The sequence below is a fragment of the Oreochromis niloticus genome, linkage group LG8, assembly GCF_001858045.2.
Source record: "Oreochromis niloticus isolate F11D_XX linkage group LG8, O_niloticus_UMD_NMBU, whole genome shotgun sequence".
Classification (NCBI taxonomy): domain Eukaryota; kingdom Metazoa; phylum Chordata; class Actinopteri; order Cichliformes; family Cichlidae; genus Oreochromis; species Oreochromis niloticus.
Genome location: NC_031973.2, coordinates 14,081,552 through 14,103,832, shown reverse-complemented (window position 1 = coordinate 14,103,832; position 22,281 = coordinate 14,081,552). Strand labels below are relative to the sequence as shown.

At 40.2% G+C, this 22,281-nt stretch overlaps 1 protein-coding gene across 1 annotated transcript in view; it reads right to left on the bottom strand.

The window, feature by feature from the left end:
* Positions 1–5,691: 5,691 nt before the first annotated feature.
* LOC100708603 (rho-related GTP-binding protein RhoN) overlaps positions 5,692–22,281 on the bottom strand; it is a 34,862-nt gene continuing 18,272 nt past the window's right edge. The window contains exons 3-5 of the mRNA XM_003441847.5: positions 16,134–16,243; positions 11,814–11,948; positions 5,692–6,741 (exon numbers count right to left, since the gene is read on the bottom strand). Of these exons, the coding sequence (XP_003441895.1) occupies positions 6,487–6,741; positions 11,814–11,948; positions 16,134–16,243 (500 nt within the window). The 3' untranslated portion in view covers positions 5,692–6,486. The remainder of the gene's footprint in view (positions 6,742–11,813; positions 11,949–16,133; positions 16,244–22,281) is intronic.

The window sequence follows — 22,281 nt, the reverse complement described above, 5'->3', positions numbered from 1 at the left end:
TGTCTGACAGTCTATCACCAACACCACTTTTCCACCACTTTTATTGCTCATCCAGTTTAATTTTCACGAACTGTCTACATGACTTTTGTATTAATTGGCCACCATGTGATTGGCTCATTTGATATTTGCATATTTTCATAATGAACAGCTGAACAGGTATACCTAATGCTCTGGTCAGTGAGTTTAGTAATATTCATGATAGCATAGCTCATAAGAGCAAAGAACATTTCCATGCTGGTGACACTGGTGCACAACTTGCTATACATTAATGATTAAGAAAGGTTATTGTTGTTTTGCAATAAAGCCTTTTATTATTTACCAGTGAGACGATCCTCCTTCCTGCACAAGCTGTCCTTTGGCAACAGTCCCTGGCAGGTCTCCTTCATTACTTGTCCAAATAGAAATCTCTCCTCTTTGCTTTGGGTTAAAAGGATATTTTTGGTATCTAAATCTAACCAGACAGCTTGTAAAAGTTGTGATAAACAAGCAGCAAAAACAAAAGTAAATATCTTAACAGGCTCTGTGAACATTATTTGGATTCTCTTTACAAACCAAGTGTGTATAATTTTATTGACATACCTAAAATGTAATTAACTACCAATTAACCATTTATTAATGATGCCTTTGCGAGTCTGTACTGTAATCCTGCTCCCCGCATGTATTGCGTTGCATGTCTGTGTGCTTTTACAAAGTCGTCGCCTTCATTGTTACTCAGAGCCAGAGACGCAAAGATGCAGCCTTTCCGCTCGTGGACACGGGGCACATATATTTTTAATCTGCTCAATTTTACATACTGTTTAAATGACTCCTGCATTTTTAATGAATCCCGCTGACACGACAGCCATTACCCTGGTGTTGTTATTGCTTTGCCTATATTAGGTAGCTGATGCTTGTTGCCAGCCTTGTGGTCTTAAAAGCAGAGATTTGAGTAAAACTGAACTTATAACAGAGCAGCCCTGTCGGCCACATCCCACCCTCGGAGCATTAGGGTGCAGTTTTATGGCTACTGACACTGTGCAGGCAGGAAGGACATTAAAGATGCAAAAGGGTTGAGCCTCGGTGGTCAGTGATCAGTGCTACTTTATAGCAGAATTAAAATGAAAAATGGACCCCCTGCAGAGTGTGTTTGTATCAAGATAATGGTGCATATAATAATAAAGCAGGAGAAGCAATTCACCCGACCAGTTTCCCGTCTCGCTCAAAAGTGTACGAAAAAACTTTCCCATGAAACCATAATGGATTTTACATGTCACAGTTTTCATAACTGTATAAAAACATTTCCCATGACCGCGTGGGACTTCTTTTATATGTGGCTAATTTACTCCACAAGGGACTTGTGTAATGCAAGCTGTCTCAAAACCTAGAGGCTGTTGGTAGAGTTCATTTTTACCTCAGTGTAACACTTTCAGTTGATAAATGCCTTTTGATTAGGCGGTTAGATTGGAAACAGCAGGCCTCTGAATACTGAGGACTGAGAACCACTTGTCTAATTGTAATCATCCTCCTACCTGAGAGCTGTAATTCAATCACACTGACGCCAGAACCCCTAAACATAATTGAGAAAGTTACTTTTTATCTTGCATGCAACAGGGCGAGTGCCTACTAGCTCAGCCGTCACTAGAACAACAGGCTAAAAGAGAATTTTCTCCTTGGGGAAGAAGACATAAATGAATAATTTCTGTTATTCTGAAGATGATTCTGCACATTTCATGCATGAGCTACAGATTTGTAAAGCATGAGCTTCTCGTATACAGACTTTAACCACTGGGACGCTGTTTTATTGAATGTGCTGTTTCATCAAAAACAGTGCATGCAGTGGTGGGATACACATTTAGGTCTCATAAGCAGGCCACTCTTGTTCTCTTATCACACAGCTTCCATTTGTATCGCCTTAGATTAGAAGAAAATGCTGCTTTTTGTCCTTTTCCATTCAGGTTGGGGTGCAGAACAGATGCTTGCTTAGCTGATATTTTCACCCGAGTCAGGAATCTTTAGCCAGGTTAGCAGCGTGGTTTCCCAGCGGATAAAGCATGCTGACTTTAGTGATCTCGTGACTTTTTCTGTTTTGTCTAATGGCAAGAGTTTTTTTTTTTATTTCTGTTTTTTTAGTAAAATATCAGAGAGTGTTTTGCAGCTATTTGGATGTAAGCCGAAGCATTACACAAATTAAAATCTTCAGCTGATAATGGTCTTACATAAAAACACTACATAAGCATGTACTCCATTGTAATAGGTTGTATAAACCCTAGATTCAAGTTCAAGTATGGTTGAAGTATCTTAGGATTTCATTTAAAAGTGATGGGAAGGTGTTCTGTGAGTTTAACCTGTGGACTGGCATCAACAATAATGCAGGAGTTGGACCAGATGAAGCTTTTGATTTATCATCTACATTCCAACCTGTAGTCATGAGATCCAGGTAATGACTGAAAGAATGAGGTCAAGAATACATGCAGCTGAACTAGGGTGGGCCTCATAGACAGAGGAGATAGAGGAGTTCTGACATCCGGAGGGATCTTGAAGTAGAGCCATTCCTCTTTCTTTTGGAAAAAAAAGGAGCAGCATGAGGTGATTCGGACATCTGGTTCAGATGCCTCCTGTGCTCCTCCCTTTGGAGGCTTTCTGGGAAGCGTCAAAGGGGAGGAGACCCCCAAGGCACAACCAAAACCCTCTGGAGAGATGTTGTATTTTGTCTGGCCTGGAAATGCCTTGAGATTCCCCAGGAGGAACTGGAAAGTATCTCCAGGAAGTAGTGGTACACCGAAAGGATTTAAAGGAACAAGGTGTTTAAAAAAAATGAGTAGAAAATATTTATTCTTAAATCTAGGAAGTTAAAAAAATTTTCTGAAAAATAAATAGCCAAGTAAAGATAGTTGAAGATTCGCTTAAGCATAGTAACAATGTATTTGCATTTTGTTATTTCCCACCTCTGGGAATGTTACAGAGCCAGGTGAGGCTGCAAGGACAAGAGAGATGACTGTTTGCTAAATATGTTTACTCACTTCAGCCAAGAGGTTGGAAAGCCTATTACGTGACGTCTTTCACACTGAGTGCAGCATCAAAGAAACAGCAGCAAAGGCTGACACAATGCCTGAGGCTGCAGGCGGCTCTAACCTGCAGGTTTGGTCTCTTAACTTGATTTTACTGACCCTTGAGGGGTGCTTTCGCTGGCGTAGTCGAAATTATAATCTAATTAGTTCCTGTTTTCTCATGGTCCTTCTATTATAAAAGAAACGACTCGCTTTTTACGCTATTATTCTAACAAGCCTTCCATCTGAGTCTCGGTCACAGCGGCAGCACTAACCAGACGCCGCTGGCTCTTCTGCAAGGACACTGAAGCATTCCCAAGCCGGTCAAGAGACATAATCTTCCCAGCATGTCCTGGGATTGCCTCAGGGTCTTCTCCTGGTGTGCTCATACACATCACCTGTGAGATGTCCAGGAGGAAATCTAATCAGATTACTAGAATCACCGTAATTGGGCCCTTTTTAATTTGGAGGAGCAGCATGTTCAGCTCTCAACACCACATTAAAGCTGGTAAAGCATCAGTATCATTGCAGGTACTGCTCCAACCTCCCCTCACTCATGAATAGGACCTCAAGACGTTTGAACTCCAACATGTGATGGTGAACTCCTCACTAACCTGGAGAAAGAGCTCCACCCTTTTCAGGCTGAAACCCATGGCCTCATTTTTGGAAGTGCTAATTCTGATGTCAGCTGATCAGCATTTGCTGAAGCCAGCAAGCTTCATCCTCCACACAAAGCAAAGAAGTAATACAGAGGCCACCAAACTGGGAACTCAATGCTGCCTTTTTGCTATCCCTAGAAAATCTGTCCATATAAGTTATGTAAAGAGTCAGTGATAAAGGGCAGCCCTGGCAGAGTCCAGCCACCACAGGACAATACTGCATGAAACTACTACTACTATAACTATACCAGTATTGTAACTATATTTACATATGTACTCTATTTAGAATTACATCGTATTAGTGAGAATCATTATACAAAAGTTTACTGAGCAGATTTTCTTCTCTCCATTCGTTGGTGTGGACATCGTCTCCCCCCGACTGGGTGTTTGCCCCGGCCTGGCCTCTAGCATGTGGAGTGACCTAACGCTCCCTGCGTGGCAACATGGCAGTGATGCCGCAAAATGTCACTTTGCTGTACTCACACAGGCAGAGAGTTGCTGTGGGGCCTTATCCATGGTGGCGGGAAACAAAATGGAACAAAAGTAACAGTTAAAGGTCAGACTACAAGGCTCATAAAAGCAGCAAAACCAACTGCATTATTTTTTTTCTTTACATTCAGGAAATACAGTGTATTCATGTTACATATATATTTCAACTTTTTGTATAAGTGTGTGCAAAATAGCCACTGAATTTCAGACTAATGTAGGTTTCTAATACCTGCTGCCATTAAGGAGTCAGCAATTAGACTACTGATATTTTATTTAGTGTACAAACACCAAGGTTTTCATTATTAATGCCTCTTTTAGTCAAGACCTTCTTAAAACCACTCCAGTAACTGTTTCAAATGAAACGTGTTTGAGAAAACATTGAGGTTACACTTTAAATTCATGTTATACTGCGTGGTTATTCACTGATCTGCACTCACAAGTCACAAACATGGACAAACATTGATGAGACCATGTTTTTTCTCTATACCTTGGAGTGAGAAGGTGACTTTTATCTAAATGTGGAGGTCAGAGCCATTGCTTTAACATGATTTAACAATATGCAATTGGAAATGTGAGTTGTCCGTTTCTGTTAGCTCTGCAAACGGGATGATTGGTCCACTAGTTTGATCCAGACTGCAATATCTCACAAGTACCTTTCGGTAGCTTGCTGGGACCCGGAGAGGAGGTAGTAGAAAGTAGCAGAGCACGCAGCAGACTGGTTAGGAGAGATCGGAGTAAAAAAGGATCATAAGGAGCGTTTGAGTTGCACGTGTGTGATAAAAGTGTGCAAAGGGCTGGGACAACCCACGACCGAGTCGCCCACACCATTTGAACGGTTACCCAAGAAATTTCCTGCTGACTTCAAAAAGTCATAGGTGGTGTTTCTGTAGATGCGCAGCACTACTGTACAGCTGTGGCTCAGGTGGCAGAGGTTCAGCTACCATTCGGAAAATCCACATGCTGAAGTATCCTTGAACCCAGAGTTGCCCCCGATACATCCTTCAGAGCACGAGTGCATGTGAAGCGCTTAAGCATAAATAAAAGAATGAATCTATTTGTGATTGTGTGGGAATGAGACCTGCAGTAGAAAGAGCTTTGAATTCTTAACAGAGTCGAAAGGCGCTAGTCCATTTACATGACAGGTCACCGACATACAGGTGAGTCAGCATGTTCACATTTAACTGAAAGCACTGCTGTGCTGAAGTACAGCTTCTCAGAGCTGCTGCAACGATCACAGACTCATGATCACAGACATGTAGGATTTGCAGGTTTTGTGGGTCTGCGCTGCTCCGAAGCATTGTGTGTACTTTTTGTCTCATTTATTATTTTCACCTTTTTCAAATTTAAAGCCACATCTTTGCAGGCAGAATGAGCAATATTTTCTTGTCTGGACAAGAAAATGTCTTGAAACTGAAGTGCAAACAGAGAATAAATTAGAATAAGTTAAAGATTTCCTACTTATTACTTTTGACAAGCATCCAGGAGATAAATATGTCACATTAAAGATCTTCCAACACTTAGCAGAGACGATTTTTTTTTATTTCATTATCACACGTACAACATAATATTCATCTCAACGCCCTCTGTGACGTTCCTTTCCAGTGTTGATTATTTGAACAATAGTAATTACACAGCACAACAATATTATGTGGTGAGTGATTATTTCGTTTTTCAATATTAAAAGCACTTGTGGTTTAAGAAAATTAGTGTCATCTCAGCCCACGAGTCCAGATTTTCATTTTTAATTTGTTATGCGCAGCGGGGAGAGCAGAGATCATTCCCTGACATTTACAGACTTCTCAGAACGGTTTGCGTGCATCGTATTGTGCTTCATTTGCTTAAACACTTGAAGACAGAGGAGCATTTCAAAACAGGAAACAACTATAATAGAGGTCAACACCAGCACGGTTACCGTTGCTTCCTGCAAGACGATCTTTCGAATATATATTTTTTTCCTTTTCATCTCCCTATGCACTATTTTCTGTCTTGTTTTTAATTTATCTGTTTTTTTGTCCACTTGTTCAGGTGCAAGCGTTAAAGAAAATTGCTTTTGCCGCTACAATGTCCTCCCCTGATGAGCGCACAGCCACAAAGAAAAGTAAGAAGCAGAGCTTTGCTAAAAATGGACAAACAACCCTTCAAAGACCTCCTCAGGATAGCATTCGCTCTCGTTTTTATCACATCGTCCTTTATGCAGTGCAAAGAATCTGACAACAATTCACCAATAAGTTAAGTTCATGTGTGGCATGGTCCGTCAGCACACACACGCACACTCTCACACACACAGATCAGGCAGCAGGTAGGTTCTGGTCCTACATGAGCACACAGCTTTTGGCTCGGTCCTTTCTAATGGCAGGCGGACGCTCGTGAATCTCAGTCCGAGGTGGCTGCTGGGAAACCCTCTTGAGGCCGTGACGTGATCCGGCGTGTTTGAGCTGAGGCCGATGAATGTTGGACACAGATGCCAGGGTGGTGACGTGAAATACATCGCGGACGCTGTTCTCCGAATACTTTGAGGTGCACTCTGCATAGGCCACGGCGCCAATCTGCCTCGCCAAAGTGGTTCCCTAAAAACACAGAATGTGAGTTAGTCAGGATTAAAAATGAAAAGCAAAGACTTAAAATTTCTGTTTTGACCACTTGAACGTTGCAAAACAAGATGTAAACACACAACTGACATATTATTACTTCTTAATGAGCTGTAGTGTTACCACATATTAGGTTCCATCTAATATTCAGCCTCCTTCTCGTTTGATTTTAGTCTCTAGAGGGAAATTCGTGGCTATAGCAGCTCTATACTACAGCGCCTTCAATAGTTAGTTCCTAGCTCTCTATCTGCCTTTAAAAAAAAATTGTATGCAGTTATTTTTTGTTTTTTTTCACTGAAAACATTTTCTGCCTCCTGCTGCTTTTCCAAAAAAGGTTCATAAGAGTGCTAAAAGCTAAACCAAGCTGTGGGTCAGAAAACCAGAACAATGAGTTAATAGTATAACACTTCACCCTGCAGAGGCGAGCTGTAGCCGGCTAATCATTCTTACTGGGTTCGTGTCTGAGTGGCTCCAACCTGAGTGCAATCACACATGAAGTATTTACTACATATGACTGACAATATTACACCATCACAAGGAATAACACAGCAATTGCTTCATGTCACTTTTTCTAGTAAATAAAACTAAGATGAGGTTTTAGTTTTAATCTAGAATCCTTTTGAGTCTTTTAAGTCTGCATCTCTGTTAATAGGTCTCTGTTAGTTTTATTCTGATAAGCTTTTGCAGGTTGTGTCTTGTATTTCGTTTTCCTTTATTACTTCCAGCTGTCTTTTTACCCTGTGTGTCCACTCAACCCAGTTACCTTCTGTATCTATTTAAAGCCTCAGTTTGTCTTAAGTTCCTTGTTGTGCCATACTGCGTTCTAGCTTTGTTTGTGCCTTGTGTGTTTCCTTGCAGTGTTATCTTGTGTTTATTTTATAAAGGCTTGCTTTTTGTGTTTACTTCCATCTGTCTACGAGGATGCCTTTTGGTCCCTTCTGCATACATTTCTTGATAACATTTCAATGTGAGACACACAGTTTGCAAATGGTATAAAATAAACCTATGGATATATACACAGCAGGATGGCAAGTACAGGTTTATGATTTGTCATTTTAGATGTGCGGGGCTGTTTTCGCTCATTCTGCATTTACTTAATGTCAGTCAGTCACAGCAGAGGGAAAATAGCACGGTGGTTTCGAGATGATTGTACTGATTCCCCCCCCCCCCCCCCCCGCCCCCACACACACACACACACACACACACACACACACACACACACACTTTGAGACCAAGTGCCAAACTGCGGGAGACCACAGTCACCAAACAACTGCAATTCGACTTGGACTGACAGCATTCATTCTCCAACAGATTGCCATCTAATTTATAACATACTACAAACAGTTCGAGTCAGTTTGCGACAATCTGCAACGCGTCTCTTTGAAATATGGGGCTCAACTCAACTGGCTGCCAACTGGTTATATTCCTTTATCACAGTAATATTGCTTATGGCACTTTACAGTTAAATCACCATCCTGCAGGAACTACATCACCATTTATTATAAACTTTTACTCTGATTGTAAGTAATTTATTTAAATTTCTGCTTAATGTGACTTCCCGTGCCTACATCAGGTTTGGAATTTTTAAAGCAGATTGATTTGTGTCAAGTTGCAGACTGATAGCAGGCTGAGTCAGTCTTATTGCAGTTTTTCTGTCACCTTAATGCACTAAAGACTGCAAGTGTTTGTTGATGTTATTCCCATCTTCTTAAGAAACCATCTTAAAGGCAACAGCTGCAGTAATTTTATTCGTGCTACCATTTCCAACCACTCTTTGCCCTAGTGTGACTCTAACACTAAGCATTTTTATATATGGCCTTCAAACCTGAACATGCACAGATGCTACCAGGCAGACATATATGCGAGACATATTAAACAGACCCACCAATAAACAGGCTTTACCCTTTAAGCTCCCCGAGAGCAACATTTTTTAAATTGTCCTGAGAATTCACAGCGAGCGAGTGTGCATCATGTGACTACCACGCGCAATCTCAACTCAATCACCATCCCTCACCTAAACCGAATTGAGTTTTTTGAGTACTGCGTAAAGATCTGACCTTAACAGTGGCCTGCTGTGTTCACATGCGTCTCAACTTCATTCTCTGAATATCATACAGAGTTCCTGTGGGACAATGGCTTGAGAGAAGAATAGTTTGCAAGCAGATTCTAAGGTTTGGTGCACACGCTTCAAGGCAAAAAACAGCCTTCACAATACATCCAGTCACTTGTTTCTGTTACTATAAAAATGCTGTGTAGTGTAGCTTTAAAATACAGCTTAGTTTGTGTTTGTTTGTCATCCAAAAGCAACTGACTCACCTAAAGAGCTGCTGAGAGCTAGTACTTAGAGCTAAAAACATACAGAACTTTGTGTGTGGATGAGAAAGGGGTCATGTAGTGGAAATTATGCTTTATTTTATTTATTTATTCTTAGATGTCCTTAAACCACATTGAACCACTAGAATTCTGTGGAAAGCCTTGTGTAACCCAGTGAAATAAAATAAAGCACAACATTTTTAAAAGCCACTCATTACTCTGAGTGCAAACACAGTGGACATTTTTAAAAGCGTTCTCTAAATATTTGTTATTGTAAGCATTTGTCACATGCTGCTAGACAATCCCTTCCCTGCTTCTGTGGATGGCAGAACACTGCACTTGGTCGTGCGCACTAACACCTCCCTCTTAATAAAAGCCTGCAACCTCTGAGGTCTGATAGCTGATTGCTAGCCGGGGCATACGGAGAATATCATCCACACTATGAAATATTCAAAGCCTTTCTTTGCAGTTGCAAAAACATTATTCCCTATAAGGTTTAGCCCCATTTCACATCTGGACAGCTTCGGCTTCATATGTAGTACTATTTTGCTCACCTGTTTCCCAGCAGTGCTTTCTAGTGATTTAGGTAGCAAAACAAAACAAAACATTTTCATTCTGTCATCCTGAGTTTGAGTCACATTATTTCTTTATTTTTTGATCATGCAATTTCCTTGGAAAATGTACAACAAATGAAAGCGTAGGTGTTCAGCCTTTGGTGCTACTGATAAACCATATTGAAGCAGTATCTAGCTGCCATATGGGGCAACATTACTTCTACTCGTGTGAAAAATATTAAAGGCTCGAGCTGTATTATTTTTGTAATACTAGAAACGCTCCAGCACTTCAAGTGTTTATTTTGACACCCTTAAGCCAATTACAGCAACAGTGACACAGTTGGTTTGCAGTTTGTTCTGCTGACTGCGCTCTCCCCTGGGGTTCACATCAGTTGGTCAAGTGGGTGAAACGTAAAGTTCCCGGCTTGTTTCAGTCTGTTTACAGTGCAGCTCTTTGAATAGGGCTCATTAAGAAACCGCACTTTCACGAATTACTTAGGCAACCAAAAACCTGTCCCCTACACCTGTCGGACCACATTTTTATCAGTTGTTTCACTCTAGAAGTTGTCAGCACAGATATAAAATCAGCAACATTAAGGACCATCATAAGGCCTTTAATTATAGGATCATATCAAATGTAATGTTTATTACAACCAATAAATATGGATTAACCATACTTGATCCATCCCTTCATCCTTTTTCTACCACTTATCCAGGTCTGGGTCCTGGCTGCAGACTAATCTTGGCTCACTGTACCATCATCCTCTAGGTCTGCACTAGAGTCCCCTCCCAAGTCAGACCCAGAGACTTAGGACATGCATGAAACGCTTCATCTGTGTGGGATCTACAGTAGGATTGTCCTTTCCAATGTGGAAGAAAGCTTAAATGAGAGCACCGACCCTGACGGTGAACCTGGACACCCTGCAGACGAAGCTCTTTCTGCCCCTTTGTTTTATTCCTTCAGCCACTAGAAATGGTTCAGGGCCATAGCAATAAGGGCAGGAACATAAAATAAATGGTAAATGAATAGCTTCAATCACAAAAATCACTAATTTATAGCAGTGGATGGGGCTTACATGCCCAACTCAGCCCATGAGCAATATTGTCTGGGGCAACGTGCCTCCAACAGGTTCTCCTGAGGCAAATGGGATCTGGTTGAGGGGCTGTTGTCCAAAAAACCCCCCCAAAACCCAAAACATCAGAACGTCCTATAGTGAGTGTCTAAAGGCAAGCAACAGATGGCTGGGCCACATTGAACTGCCCTCTTGAGTGCCCACCACTTGAATCCAGTGTTTTGTGCAGCAGGCATCAAACCAATCCTCATTTGGCGTACAATCACATTACTCAGCCTTTGTTTTTCCACTGTTATCTGGTTACTCTGTATTAACACTTGTGGTCAAATGATTACGTATGGATGTAAATAATTCAATGTAAATGTATTAAAAGACATGTTAAATGAGCTGCATAGCTGCAGTAACGTCTTAAAAAAAATATGTAGATGTTTCGGTCCAATAAGAAGCTTCTATGAATTTTGAGCCAAAGCAAAATATATATAACAAGAAACGAATCTGAGATTGTGATGAACCAATTTTGATGTCATTATTGACAGGACAATACAGGTCGTTACCTTTGCTTTGTCAGAGATGAGGGAAAATATTAATTTGTTGACAAAAGGCTGCCAAGGAGAGCAAATTCACATTTACATGAAAATAAGCTATTAAAATTCATGCGTGCCGCTGCTCATTGCTCCAAGACACAAACAAAACAATCGTATTATCGCACATCCTGCTGTTTGTCTTCTTCTTCCTTCAGTTCCTGCTCCTTTATAGTCGTTGTGCTTTCACATTTTTGGAAGTTATGATCTGACGCAAGTCTCATTCTTCAAATGCACTTTCAAAAATGTTTGCCCGTGTGCACAAGGGGGGAAAGTAATAGGTGCCGTTTGTCTGTACGGATACCATATAATTTCTACTACGGGCGAATAAATGTCACTGCAGCTGAAAACCGCAATGAACTGTGCATTTAAAACTATACGTCATGCATATTCTTAAAGTTATAATTTTCTTAAAAAAGCAACTGTTCACGGGCAGCATTTCTGCAGCACTGTCGGGGTACAGAAAAAGGCAAGCAGCTAATTTCCATTCAAATTTTAGAGGCGAGCGGTGGTTTCTGTGAACTCCTCACCTGCTCATGTGTGACAGGAATGAGTCTGTGTTTGGAAAGCTCTCTCATGACGTTGAGGTCTGTCCTCATGTCCAACTTGCAGCCGACAAGCACCACTTTGGCATTGGGGCAGAACTCCTGTGCTTCACCTTGCCACTGTGTATCAGAGAGACAAACATATATCAGTGCACATGACCTTAATTATGCTACAGTACGAGAGTATCTGAGTACTTGAGCACTATGTTCATAGTTGCATCTCATTTGAAAACCTTGGACATTAACTTCTTATTAATATGCTCCTCTGGGAAGCCTTTCATAAGATTTTAGGACCTGGTTGAAGCGAGCACATTGTTGATGTCAGTAAATAAGGTTTGGAAATAAGGCTGGGTGAGTTTCAGGTAAGATTTATTTGCAGGCTTGTCAAGTCCTTTCCGTCTGAACTGGAGAAAAGGAGAAAAAAAATCTTCCTCAAACTATTTCCAAAGCACATTTTTCTCTAAATTACCATTTTTAAATTGTAGCTTTAAGAGCTCCATAATTGGAATGAAGGGGCCTAGTTCACAGCTTAAAAAATGTCCGTGTATGCAGACATGTGGGAACAGTCTACAATTATTAAAATCCTCATAAATGAGGCGCTGAATTGAGATTTATTTGACTTGGGAGCAGTTCCTTTCCATCAGGTCATAAATTCTTATCTCCTGCCTTGAGAGGGCCTTAATCCCACCTGCAAATCTGCTGTCCAGCAGTTTAACTTCTCACCGTGCTGCAGTGATATTCAATTAGTTTATCTGTGCAGTTTCTTTGCAGATTAACAGACTGCAGATTAATGGCATTCAAAATGTGGAACTGACAGGCTGATCATATAAAAACTGTAAAAGACATTAACACTAAAATCTAAAATAATAATAATAATGATAATAAAATGAATTTCTAAAAATAACTTAATAATAGAGACAAACTATCTCAATTAGTTTGCTCATCATTTTAATTGAATTTTAATGTGTTTTTTTTTTTTATATGTGTGTTCTTCTTGCCTGTGTTTAATTGCGTGATTTTTGTAACTGTGAGATACTTGCTGCTGCCTATCTTGGCCAGGTCTCCCTTGAAAAAGAGGTTTTTAATCTCAGTGGGATCTTCCTGGTTAAAGAAAGGTTAAATTAAAAAAAATGAAACTAAATAAAGATGCTACCGATATCATTCTTTGGTGTTCTAATGTACCAAATCAAAAGATCAAAAGAAAATTTAAAAAAAAAGCAAATATGATATTGTTATACTCATGTACAGCCAATCACTGCAATGATTTTACAACACAAAAAGAATACAATAGAAAACAACTTCATGTGAAGTTTCTATTCCGGGTTATTTACCTGATACCTTTCTTCATATTTGATGGAAAGTACAAATATTTGTTAGTTTTAAGATTCTGGTTCTGACTTTTAGAGCTCTTCATGGAAAAGCACCAGCTCGTACCATTTGTTTGTAACGTTTGGATTCCTGGATTTTTGGTATGACCAAATAATATTTTGAGGATTGTATGTATTCTCTCTTCTTGAAGGACATTCAAAGCTCTACAAAGCCAACACAGGGGCCATAGACACTCAATATTTACCTCCTCTGTACATATTGACAAACAAATATTTCAAAATTGGATTCATCATGTAGGCCTGATGTAATGTAGCATACCTATAACTTTCTAAGTTTCCCTTCCTTAATAATGGCTTCTTTACAGCCACCCTTCCACTGAGACCATTTCTGATGAGGCTTCAGTGAACAGTAGACGGATCATCTGAAGGTGTAGAAGCATCTCTCATGCCATACTGCAACATGCCACGTTTTTGGCTAAATCAAACTTATTGGTGCAAATATGTTATTTTATGCCTGACAAAACGTTTTGTAGATTCAATGAATAAAACAGGAACAAATTATGTGTTTTTGTGACAGGCCACTAGTAAAGTGCCTAAAGATATCATTTAAAATTGGTTCTTTGCTTTTCTGCGGTATGTAGATACAACACTGTGGTTCACCCTTTGAGTTTTTATAGCTTTAAAATAAAATCCTCTGAAAAAGTTTCGTTACACAGCCTGAACTGAAAATGAATAAAAAAGCAGGCAAAGTCCAAAGAAGAACTTTGAAAGCCCAGAGAACTACAACTCACAATCACTTTAAACATTTCAAGAAAGTTTGGCTCACTGGAAGCAAAATATTAAGAAATGAGGAGTCCAGACTTTTGCACATTACTTTATAACACTACATCATCAAAAATGTGTAAATCTTAAAGTTGAAGGCTGGAGCAACACCCACACAATCACCAGCATTTTCTGGCTTACCGTACCATCAAAATGAAACACTGGCACTGTTGTTCATTGCTCTGAAACTGGAATTTATATCACTCCATGTCTTAAATGTTCCATCGTTTATTTGAAAACTGCCCTCAACAAATCAAAGGATAGAAGAGGGGGAATAAAAAGGGAAATGCTCATGGACATAAATGCTGTATAAAGACCGAGACAGACAATACTCATTACAGGCCAAAAACATGACTCAAGCTATTAAACTCTCTCTCTGTCTATCGCTCTCTTTCTCTCCGAGACTCCTTTCATTATCTCCTCACACCATGGCAGAGGCGACCGCTTTGAGCACTGTTGCTCCATTTGTTCTCCCTTACAAAGAGATCTTTTCTCCTGGATGCCTGCGTCGCTGCTGTTACGGGCTCTAGCGCGCCGTTGTGCGGAGTGAGCTGTTGCCTTTCAATAGGACCCTGTGCCAAACCGCATGCAACTGGTGAACAGCAGCAATTTAGATGAGTCACAAAGGGCCCATGGGAAGAGCGGCTTATTGTCTGTGTTAATGTTAAGAATTGGTAAGCAGCACAAAGAGGCAGAATGCGAGCTGTTGGAGCCGAGGCGCTGGTTTATCAAAAAAGAAAAACGGAGGTTGTTTTTCTACTTTCCTCACTGTGTGCAAACCAAGAACGTGCACATACCACAGCAGTCAGGCAGAGGTGAACCCATTATGCTCATTTTTGCCTGTTTGATCCACAGTTCAAATTAATTATCTCTTCATCATGTCTTATAGTGGACCTAAGTGCATCTGAGTTCATGCGTTTTCTAACACAAGCTGTTTTAGCTACGTTCTCTTAAGCCAACTTCTTTTTTTTGTTGTTGGAGCTTCTGTGCTCACAGATGGAGCTGTGTGCCTCAGATAGAAGAAGTATTAAAAAAAACAATTTCTTCACCATCAATAAAGCAGGAAAAATGAATCCCCTGAAAGCCGGAATCTTCTTAAAACACGAGAAAAAGGGTTTAATTGATTCTGTTTGGAAGACACATTCCTCTCGTCCGTGCCATTATTCATAATGACTTCATCAATACCAGACAAAAACGCATATCTGCCAATGCCGAGTGAATTCTCACGTCTACAGGGGGTCCACTTGAGAACCAACTTCAACTTTGACCTTATCAAATGACCTTAGTAATCGCGGTGAATGTGCCGCTCTTACAATGCATGCACGGGATGCCAAAGTGACATGTCGAGCGGTCACTCTATCCAAAGTTTAGAAACAAAGCTTACCCTCTGCCACGATCTTATGCACCTAATTAAATTTGTATGGCAGTCTGCCGCCATGTCTTGTTTCTCTGCAGTTTGCTTTGCTTTAAGTGCATTTTCCATTTGCAAGCTTTCAGTCTCAAATAAGTGCACAGCACTTTTTGTTCTGACATCTCTGAGAACCTTCCGCCTAAGCAATTTTTGCAACCTCTAATTTTCCTTTTACAACGACTATTCTCTCAAAGTAATGCTCTGCTACATGAACACTACTTGACTCTTTATCGCTTCCCCCTTTTCCCTTCTGTACCATTTGTTCGTGCTCTCTCTCTCTCTCTTTTTTTCCTTCAGAATCTCACGTCATTCCCAATATCCCCATTAATCTCTGTATCTCATGTGTTGGCTTGTTCGTGTATGCCTCTCACCAAGCATTACCCAACCTTAAATGTTATCCCAGTCTCCACCTCTACAGCTGGCAATGTTTTCTCATCGTTTCCTTTCATTCCCCTGTCGTAGATCGAAGGATCAGGTTATCAGTGAACGAACACATGGTGGCCTTAACTTGAACACAGACGTGATGGTGAAAGCTGGAAGCTGTATATCTCTGGATGATGACGTAGATCTAGTCACTCTATAAAGGAATCGATTTCCAGTATAAAGAGAAGAGATGACTCCTTCAACCTGCATATTTAATGTGAGATGGCTGCTTTACCTACACTGGCCGAATTAGAGACAAAATGCACTTAAAATTTTTAAAAAAAGAGGACAAATTCACACATCTAACAATGTGACACTGACCTTTTTCAGTACGCTGTCCAGCGTCTCCGGTCGACTGATGTCAAAACAGATGAGCACAGCATCTGAGTCAGGATAAGCTAACGGCCGCACATTGTCATAGTAAGCTGAACCTGCGGGGAGAAAATATACACAGACATGAACAGCACTTCCAGATGGATTATATGTAATTTAGTTACTTTCCGAAGAGTTTACTTTTTTTTTTTTTTTATCATCACAAGGAGAGTCATTACGGAGCACATTTAGTGGTAATCACTATGATTAAATGTAATTACCATGAGCTTACCCACTCTGCAGATGACTACAAGTGGGTGTGATTCATTGCTTTTGCAACACAGGGGCCTCGGGTCTGCCTCTGACCATCTTGAATAAGTCAAAGGGACCGACGTGTGACAGCGATATAATGACCGACTCGAACAAAGCGTCACCTGGTATGTTTTTATGGAGTGGCGTGTGTTTTTTTGGGGGGGGGGCAGACTGAACTGAGCGTTGTGACCTGGGCAAGGGGACACATTCCTATCCAGAGAGAAAGGCACGGTCTCCCTCGCCGTCATTGTCTTCAGCACTCGGTGCTTTTGTCGCCGTGCACAGAGCTTTGGCAACATAACAAAAAAACGCATTGACAGAAAATTCCCACAGAACCCGACAGAATCCTCTGCAACACAAGTGTCAAAGCACAGAAATCAATTTGGCTTGTTTTAAGTTATTTTTTAAAATAGCCCAACTTTTAAATTGAAAAGTAATGAAGCTTGTGGGATTTAATTCATGTTACAAGTTTACAACTTGAGGTCTTTGGTTAATTTTAAATTCTCTCTTGGTGATGGAAATAATTTTCTTTTACTTTGAATAATTAAATGTGTGTTATGACTCATTCTGTACTCAAATGACTGAAAAATATTGGCCTGTTAGCCAACTATACGCAGTACTGGGAAAGAAATATATTTCACTTATGAAGGAGGTGGTCAGTAGAACAAGACAAACTTACTATTAACCAATCAAATCAAACATTTATCAAGCCCTAGACATGGTAAAAACTGTATATTTCATTTAACAACCTGCCTCACATTGCTCTGTATTCTTATCTATATCGCAAGCAACAACATCACACTGCAGTGGATTAGTGAAAGATTTAATATTACCCACCCAACACACACATACGACAAAAGGAATTAAAAAAATAAGTCAAATATATGGAGGGCTGGAGCAGGCAGCTAGCAAGACAACTAAAGGATAATAACCAGACGAGAGAAGACATCACAGGTAAAAGAATACCTTAAAAAAATGATTTTTTTTTTAAATAAACACCTGATGCCATTCCTGACACAACCCCCAACTGGATTTGTGTGTCCTTTAGTGATCAAACTTTGGTGATCTTTTGCTTATCAGGCTAAAGTGTAAACCACCACGCTAGAAATGAAGATCCAAAGATCTCTTGATGATCTAAGGCTGTGAGCGTGCTCTTATTGGAAAAAAATGGTTCTTCTATGTACCTTGGGGCCAGATCCAGACGAGCTTTGAAAGTGATCATTAAAATTTGAAAATCAATTGTAAAAATGCACAGGAAGCCAGTGGAGCTAAGCCAGCGTAGGGGAGATGTGATGCAGTCTGCAGAAACCAGTAAGAAGCAGAGCTGCTGAATTCTGAACCAGCTGGAAACGAGAGAGTAGCTTCTCATTAATGCCAGAGAGGCAACGGTCCAGTCTTGAGAAAATAAATGCTGGCAGTGAGTGCTGTTTGATTTAGTGTTATTAGAATACCTTACCTGCATAAAAAACTCAAAGTCAGAAGAATTTTAAAAAGTTTGGGGACCCTGTTTGAACTATTTGTAACCTACCGTTGCTCATTATAATTTTAGGTGAGCAGATGTGCTCCGTTTGTGGGTTGTTTATTGAAAATTTTACAATGGATCCAACCTTTTACTTGTTAGAAATAAATCCGTGGGGCGGGGGCAGCCTCATGTTAGCTTACGGATTTTAGTAATTCAATTATAGGATTAAAATCTTATCATAATAGTTGATAAAACATAAAACTAAGACATTTCAAATTCTGATTACACAGCATCTTCACACCTGGAGGCACAGGACTGCAAAAAAAGAAAAAAGTAGACACATTTACCCTCATTAGTGTTGCGCCGTCAGAATTTGGCCCCAAAGCAAAAATGTGTTCGCGCACGTGTGTTGCTGTGGTCAAAAATGTCAAACTAAAGGGCACAACCATTTTCTCCCCTGTCTCTTTGACTAATTCCTGCCCCCAGCTTTCACACATACCACACACACCCACTTTCGCCTTTTGTGCTTTAGCATTTTGCAGGTGCAGGATACGTCTTTAACGTCCACAGAAAATGAGGATGATTAATGGAAGCAGGGCTGAAGAAAGAGAGGGAGCATGGAAGTGCATCTGACAGTTCCCATAAACCACCGAACGGCCTCCTCAGACTCCCTTCGCACGCGTAGTAGCTGAGATGGCTGTTCTTCAGCTGCATCAGATGGCAGTCATAAAGTTCAAAAGTTTGAGTCTTTCTCTCTGCAGTTGGTCCTCTGCATTTTTACATATTTCTTATTTGATTATGACACCGTTTTCTCCTTTAGGTTTGTGGCAGAAATATAGGTCACAGAGAAAACTGAAGAGAAGCAAAAAAAACACAGGCATGCAAGTTTAAACTTTCTATATGAAATATTGCTCGCTCATTCTGGGCAGTAGGATGAGATGTTGTAAAAGAAGTCATTTGCAGAGATGCACAGTAAGCACTTCCTCTTACACCAGGTCTATATAGGCTACAACTGTGCAGAGTAATGTGTTTTGTTCAGGTACCATCATTGAGACTCATGCCGACTTGCAAAATGCCAAAGGATGTACAATTCTGACTCCAAAGTAGTCGGGATGTTAATGAAAATAAAACAAAATGCAGTGAACCTCCTGTGAATCAGGGCTTCTGAAAGTTCGGACAAGCAAGTGCCAGTTTAGAGGGGGGAAAGTGTGTATTTAGAAATGTGTTCAAACGGTGGTGGTTTATGTTTTACACTTAACTGTTTTATTTACTTAAATCATATTCAAGGCATTTGTTTTTTAACACTGTAATATCAGTCTTTGTACAGGCAAGCAGTCGGGCCTTCATATATATATTATTTGTCTCTAAGTTTTCCTGTTAAAGTTTCTGTTTCTGTCTAGTTTTCTCATCAGAACTTAGCTTAATGTAGTTTTAATTCGATTTTATTGGTCACTTTTCTGCTGCACTGCAACATGTGAGCATCACATTAGAGCTAATATAGTTTTTTATTTTTATTTCATTTTGGCTTTTGACTCTTTGTATTTAATTCATTTTTTTAAGGTGGTTCCCAGAGTGGATTTTCTTGTCTTAGTTTATTTTTTATTAGTTTACGTGTCATTTTGTTTTTTTAAATTATTATACGATAAAAAAACACACAGCGTTTTAAAAACAGTTAAATCACAGTCATGTAGACACCCAGAGCCTCAATAAACATGTCCATCAGTGCTTCATCAGACAAAACTAAATACATTTTTTTCACATCTAGTTTTAGTTTGTAGTTAGTTTTAATTAACTGCAATAACCTTGCATCACATACTTGTTATAGCAGTCAGTTCTTTGTGATTCTTGATTAGTAGTGTCATTTCCGCATTAAAACTTCTAAAAACATCCTGTCCAGTTCTACATATTTCATTACCTTGTGCATTCGCATCATGCCAAATATTTCCAACAAATGTTCAAACTCAGAGAAATCATTTTTGTCGGTGTAATGATCTGTTTCATTTCAGTCGCCTGGAGTCACATCCTGTCAGTTCAACTCTGTACAACAAAACTGAACACAGCTACACAAGTATTACATGCCGTCGGGCTTATCAAATCCTTATATTATTTTCTGGCTCTGATTTTTTTAACAGCTGCAAAACCATTACAACAAATTCATAGACGCTGACCTTTTGCAAACCTGAAACGCATCCAACTTGCTTCTCTACTCTGTTTCTACACCGTGCTCTGACTCAGAGATAATAAAACTGTTGCGTTGCTGAAAATCTGTGTACGTTTTAATCTCCCATAGAAAGAAAATTGAATTGGAATTATTAAGCAAATCGAGAAAGATTGCTACTGGCATCATTAAAATCCTTTCAATCCATAATAGTAGGATAAACTAATGGTAAGGCAGCAGTAAGCATGATATTTGTGGCCATTTCTTGTATGTGAAATAACATAATATGACTACATTTATCATGGCTGAACATTATTTGCAGTTTAAATTTGGAAGCCTCAAACCATTCCTGAACCTTTTTTGCTTTGTGGCCATGAAGGGATGTCCAATGTCTGCAATAATGTTTAGGTAGGCGGTACACAACAATTAACATACACATGGATGGCAGGACTTAAGGTTTCCAAACAGAACATTGTGCATAGCATCAGACTGCCTCCGCTGGCTTGCCTTCTTCCCATGTTTCTCAGGTAACCAACTGACATGCACCCGGCCATCCATGTGTAAAAGAAAACAAAACTCATCACACCAGGCCACCGTTTTCCATTGCTCCATTGTCCAATTCTGATGCTCACGTGCCCACTGTTGGTGCTTTCTGCAGTGGACAGGGATCAGCATGGGCACCTATGTCTGGTTTGCAGCTATGCAGCCCCATGTGCAACAAACTGCAATAGACTCTGCATTCTGACACCTTTTTATCAGAACGAGCATGAACTGTTTTGTCAGTCTGAGCCACAGTAGCTGGTCTGTTGGATCGGAACGCCCTGATGCTAGTTCCACTGTTCTTTCCTTTCTTGGAGATGGTCTGACCCACTCGTCTAGCCATCACAATCTGGCCCTTCTCAGACCTGCACAAAACCTTCCACTTGCCCATTTTACCTCCTTCTAACACATCAACTCCAAGGACATGATGTTGACTTGCTCCCTAATATATCCCACTCACGAACGGGTGCCATGATGAAGAGATAATCAGCGTTATTCATATCACCTGTCAGTGTTATACCGGATCGGCTTATATTTCTCATAGCTTTTATGATATTTATAATATACTTTAAATCAGGAAATCTTTCACACTTTCTCTGTCCCTCATAAATCTTGCACTGGCATAATCTAGGATAATGGCAGCGCTTACTTGACTCATCATCAAAAGAACAAGTCTACGCTGACACACGCACGCACGCACGCGCACACGCGCACACACACACACACACACACACACACACACACACACACGAAGCTTCAAGGTTCCATGAAGTCAGCTAATCCATGTTCAGCACTCGAGCAGAGGCTAATGTGTATTGATCTGAGCTTTTCTGACGCTCTCTGGGACTTGTAGTATGATGCCCCTCATGGGGAGTTTCCTGCTGTTGTAGCAAGATCAGTCCATCTGTCTCTGAGTAAAACCCTCTGATCAAACTCATAAAAGACACATGCGACGCCTCAGGGGTATTGCATGAATTTAGCAATCTCAAAGAAATGATGTTACTGTCATTTAGAGCATTCAGAGTACACTGACTTCAGCCATCACGCAGAACAAGATTTGGATGCTTAATTGCATTTACAGCTAAGTAGAGTTTGCAGATGTAGCTTGGAACTGAAATGTGCTACCAGACGCACTTTCCACAAATGGAAAACTCTGGGATGTAAACAATCTACAGAAAATAAATGTCAGTACGTTTCAGATGTTTGGCTGATGTATAATGTTTGGTACAGTGATGCAAAGCAGTCTGGGAAACAGCAGCACCATGCTGTGACTCCACATGAGGTTTTCATGCTTTGATGTTTGGTGCTTACAAAAATCTGCATTTCCTTTTTTCCTCTTTGTTTGTAACTCGTACGCATTTACTCTCCAAGCACTCGTGTAATTTTATGTAATCCACTTGTGTTCCACCTTTAGCTGTTCTCTCCGTTTCGAGATGTTTGTCCTTCTAAAAAATCTTCTGATGCTGCTTGAATTTTACATTTTAGGAAGGTTTCTCAGTCAAACTCTACAAAACGCTTTGAAAAAGTGCGCACAAGCTGCCATAGGGTCTAGTGGTCACTACACAGAGCTGTGAGACTCTTTAAAACAAGATTCTTTATTTGCGTCACACCCTGATGTTTAATAAATATTGAAACATTGGCTATTAATTGATGATGGGAACTCCAACGAGATGCATCACACTGGC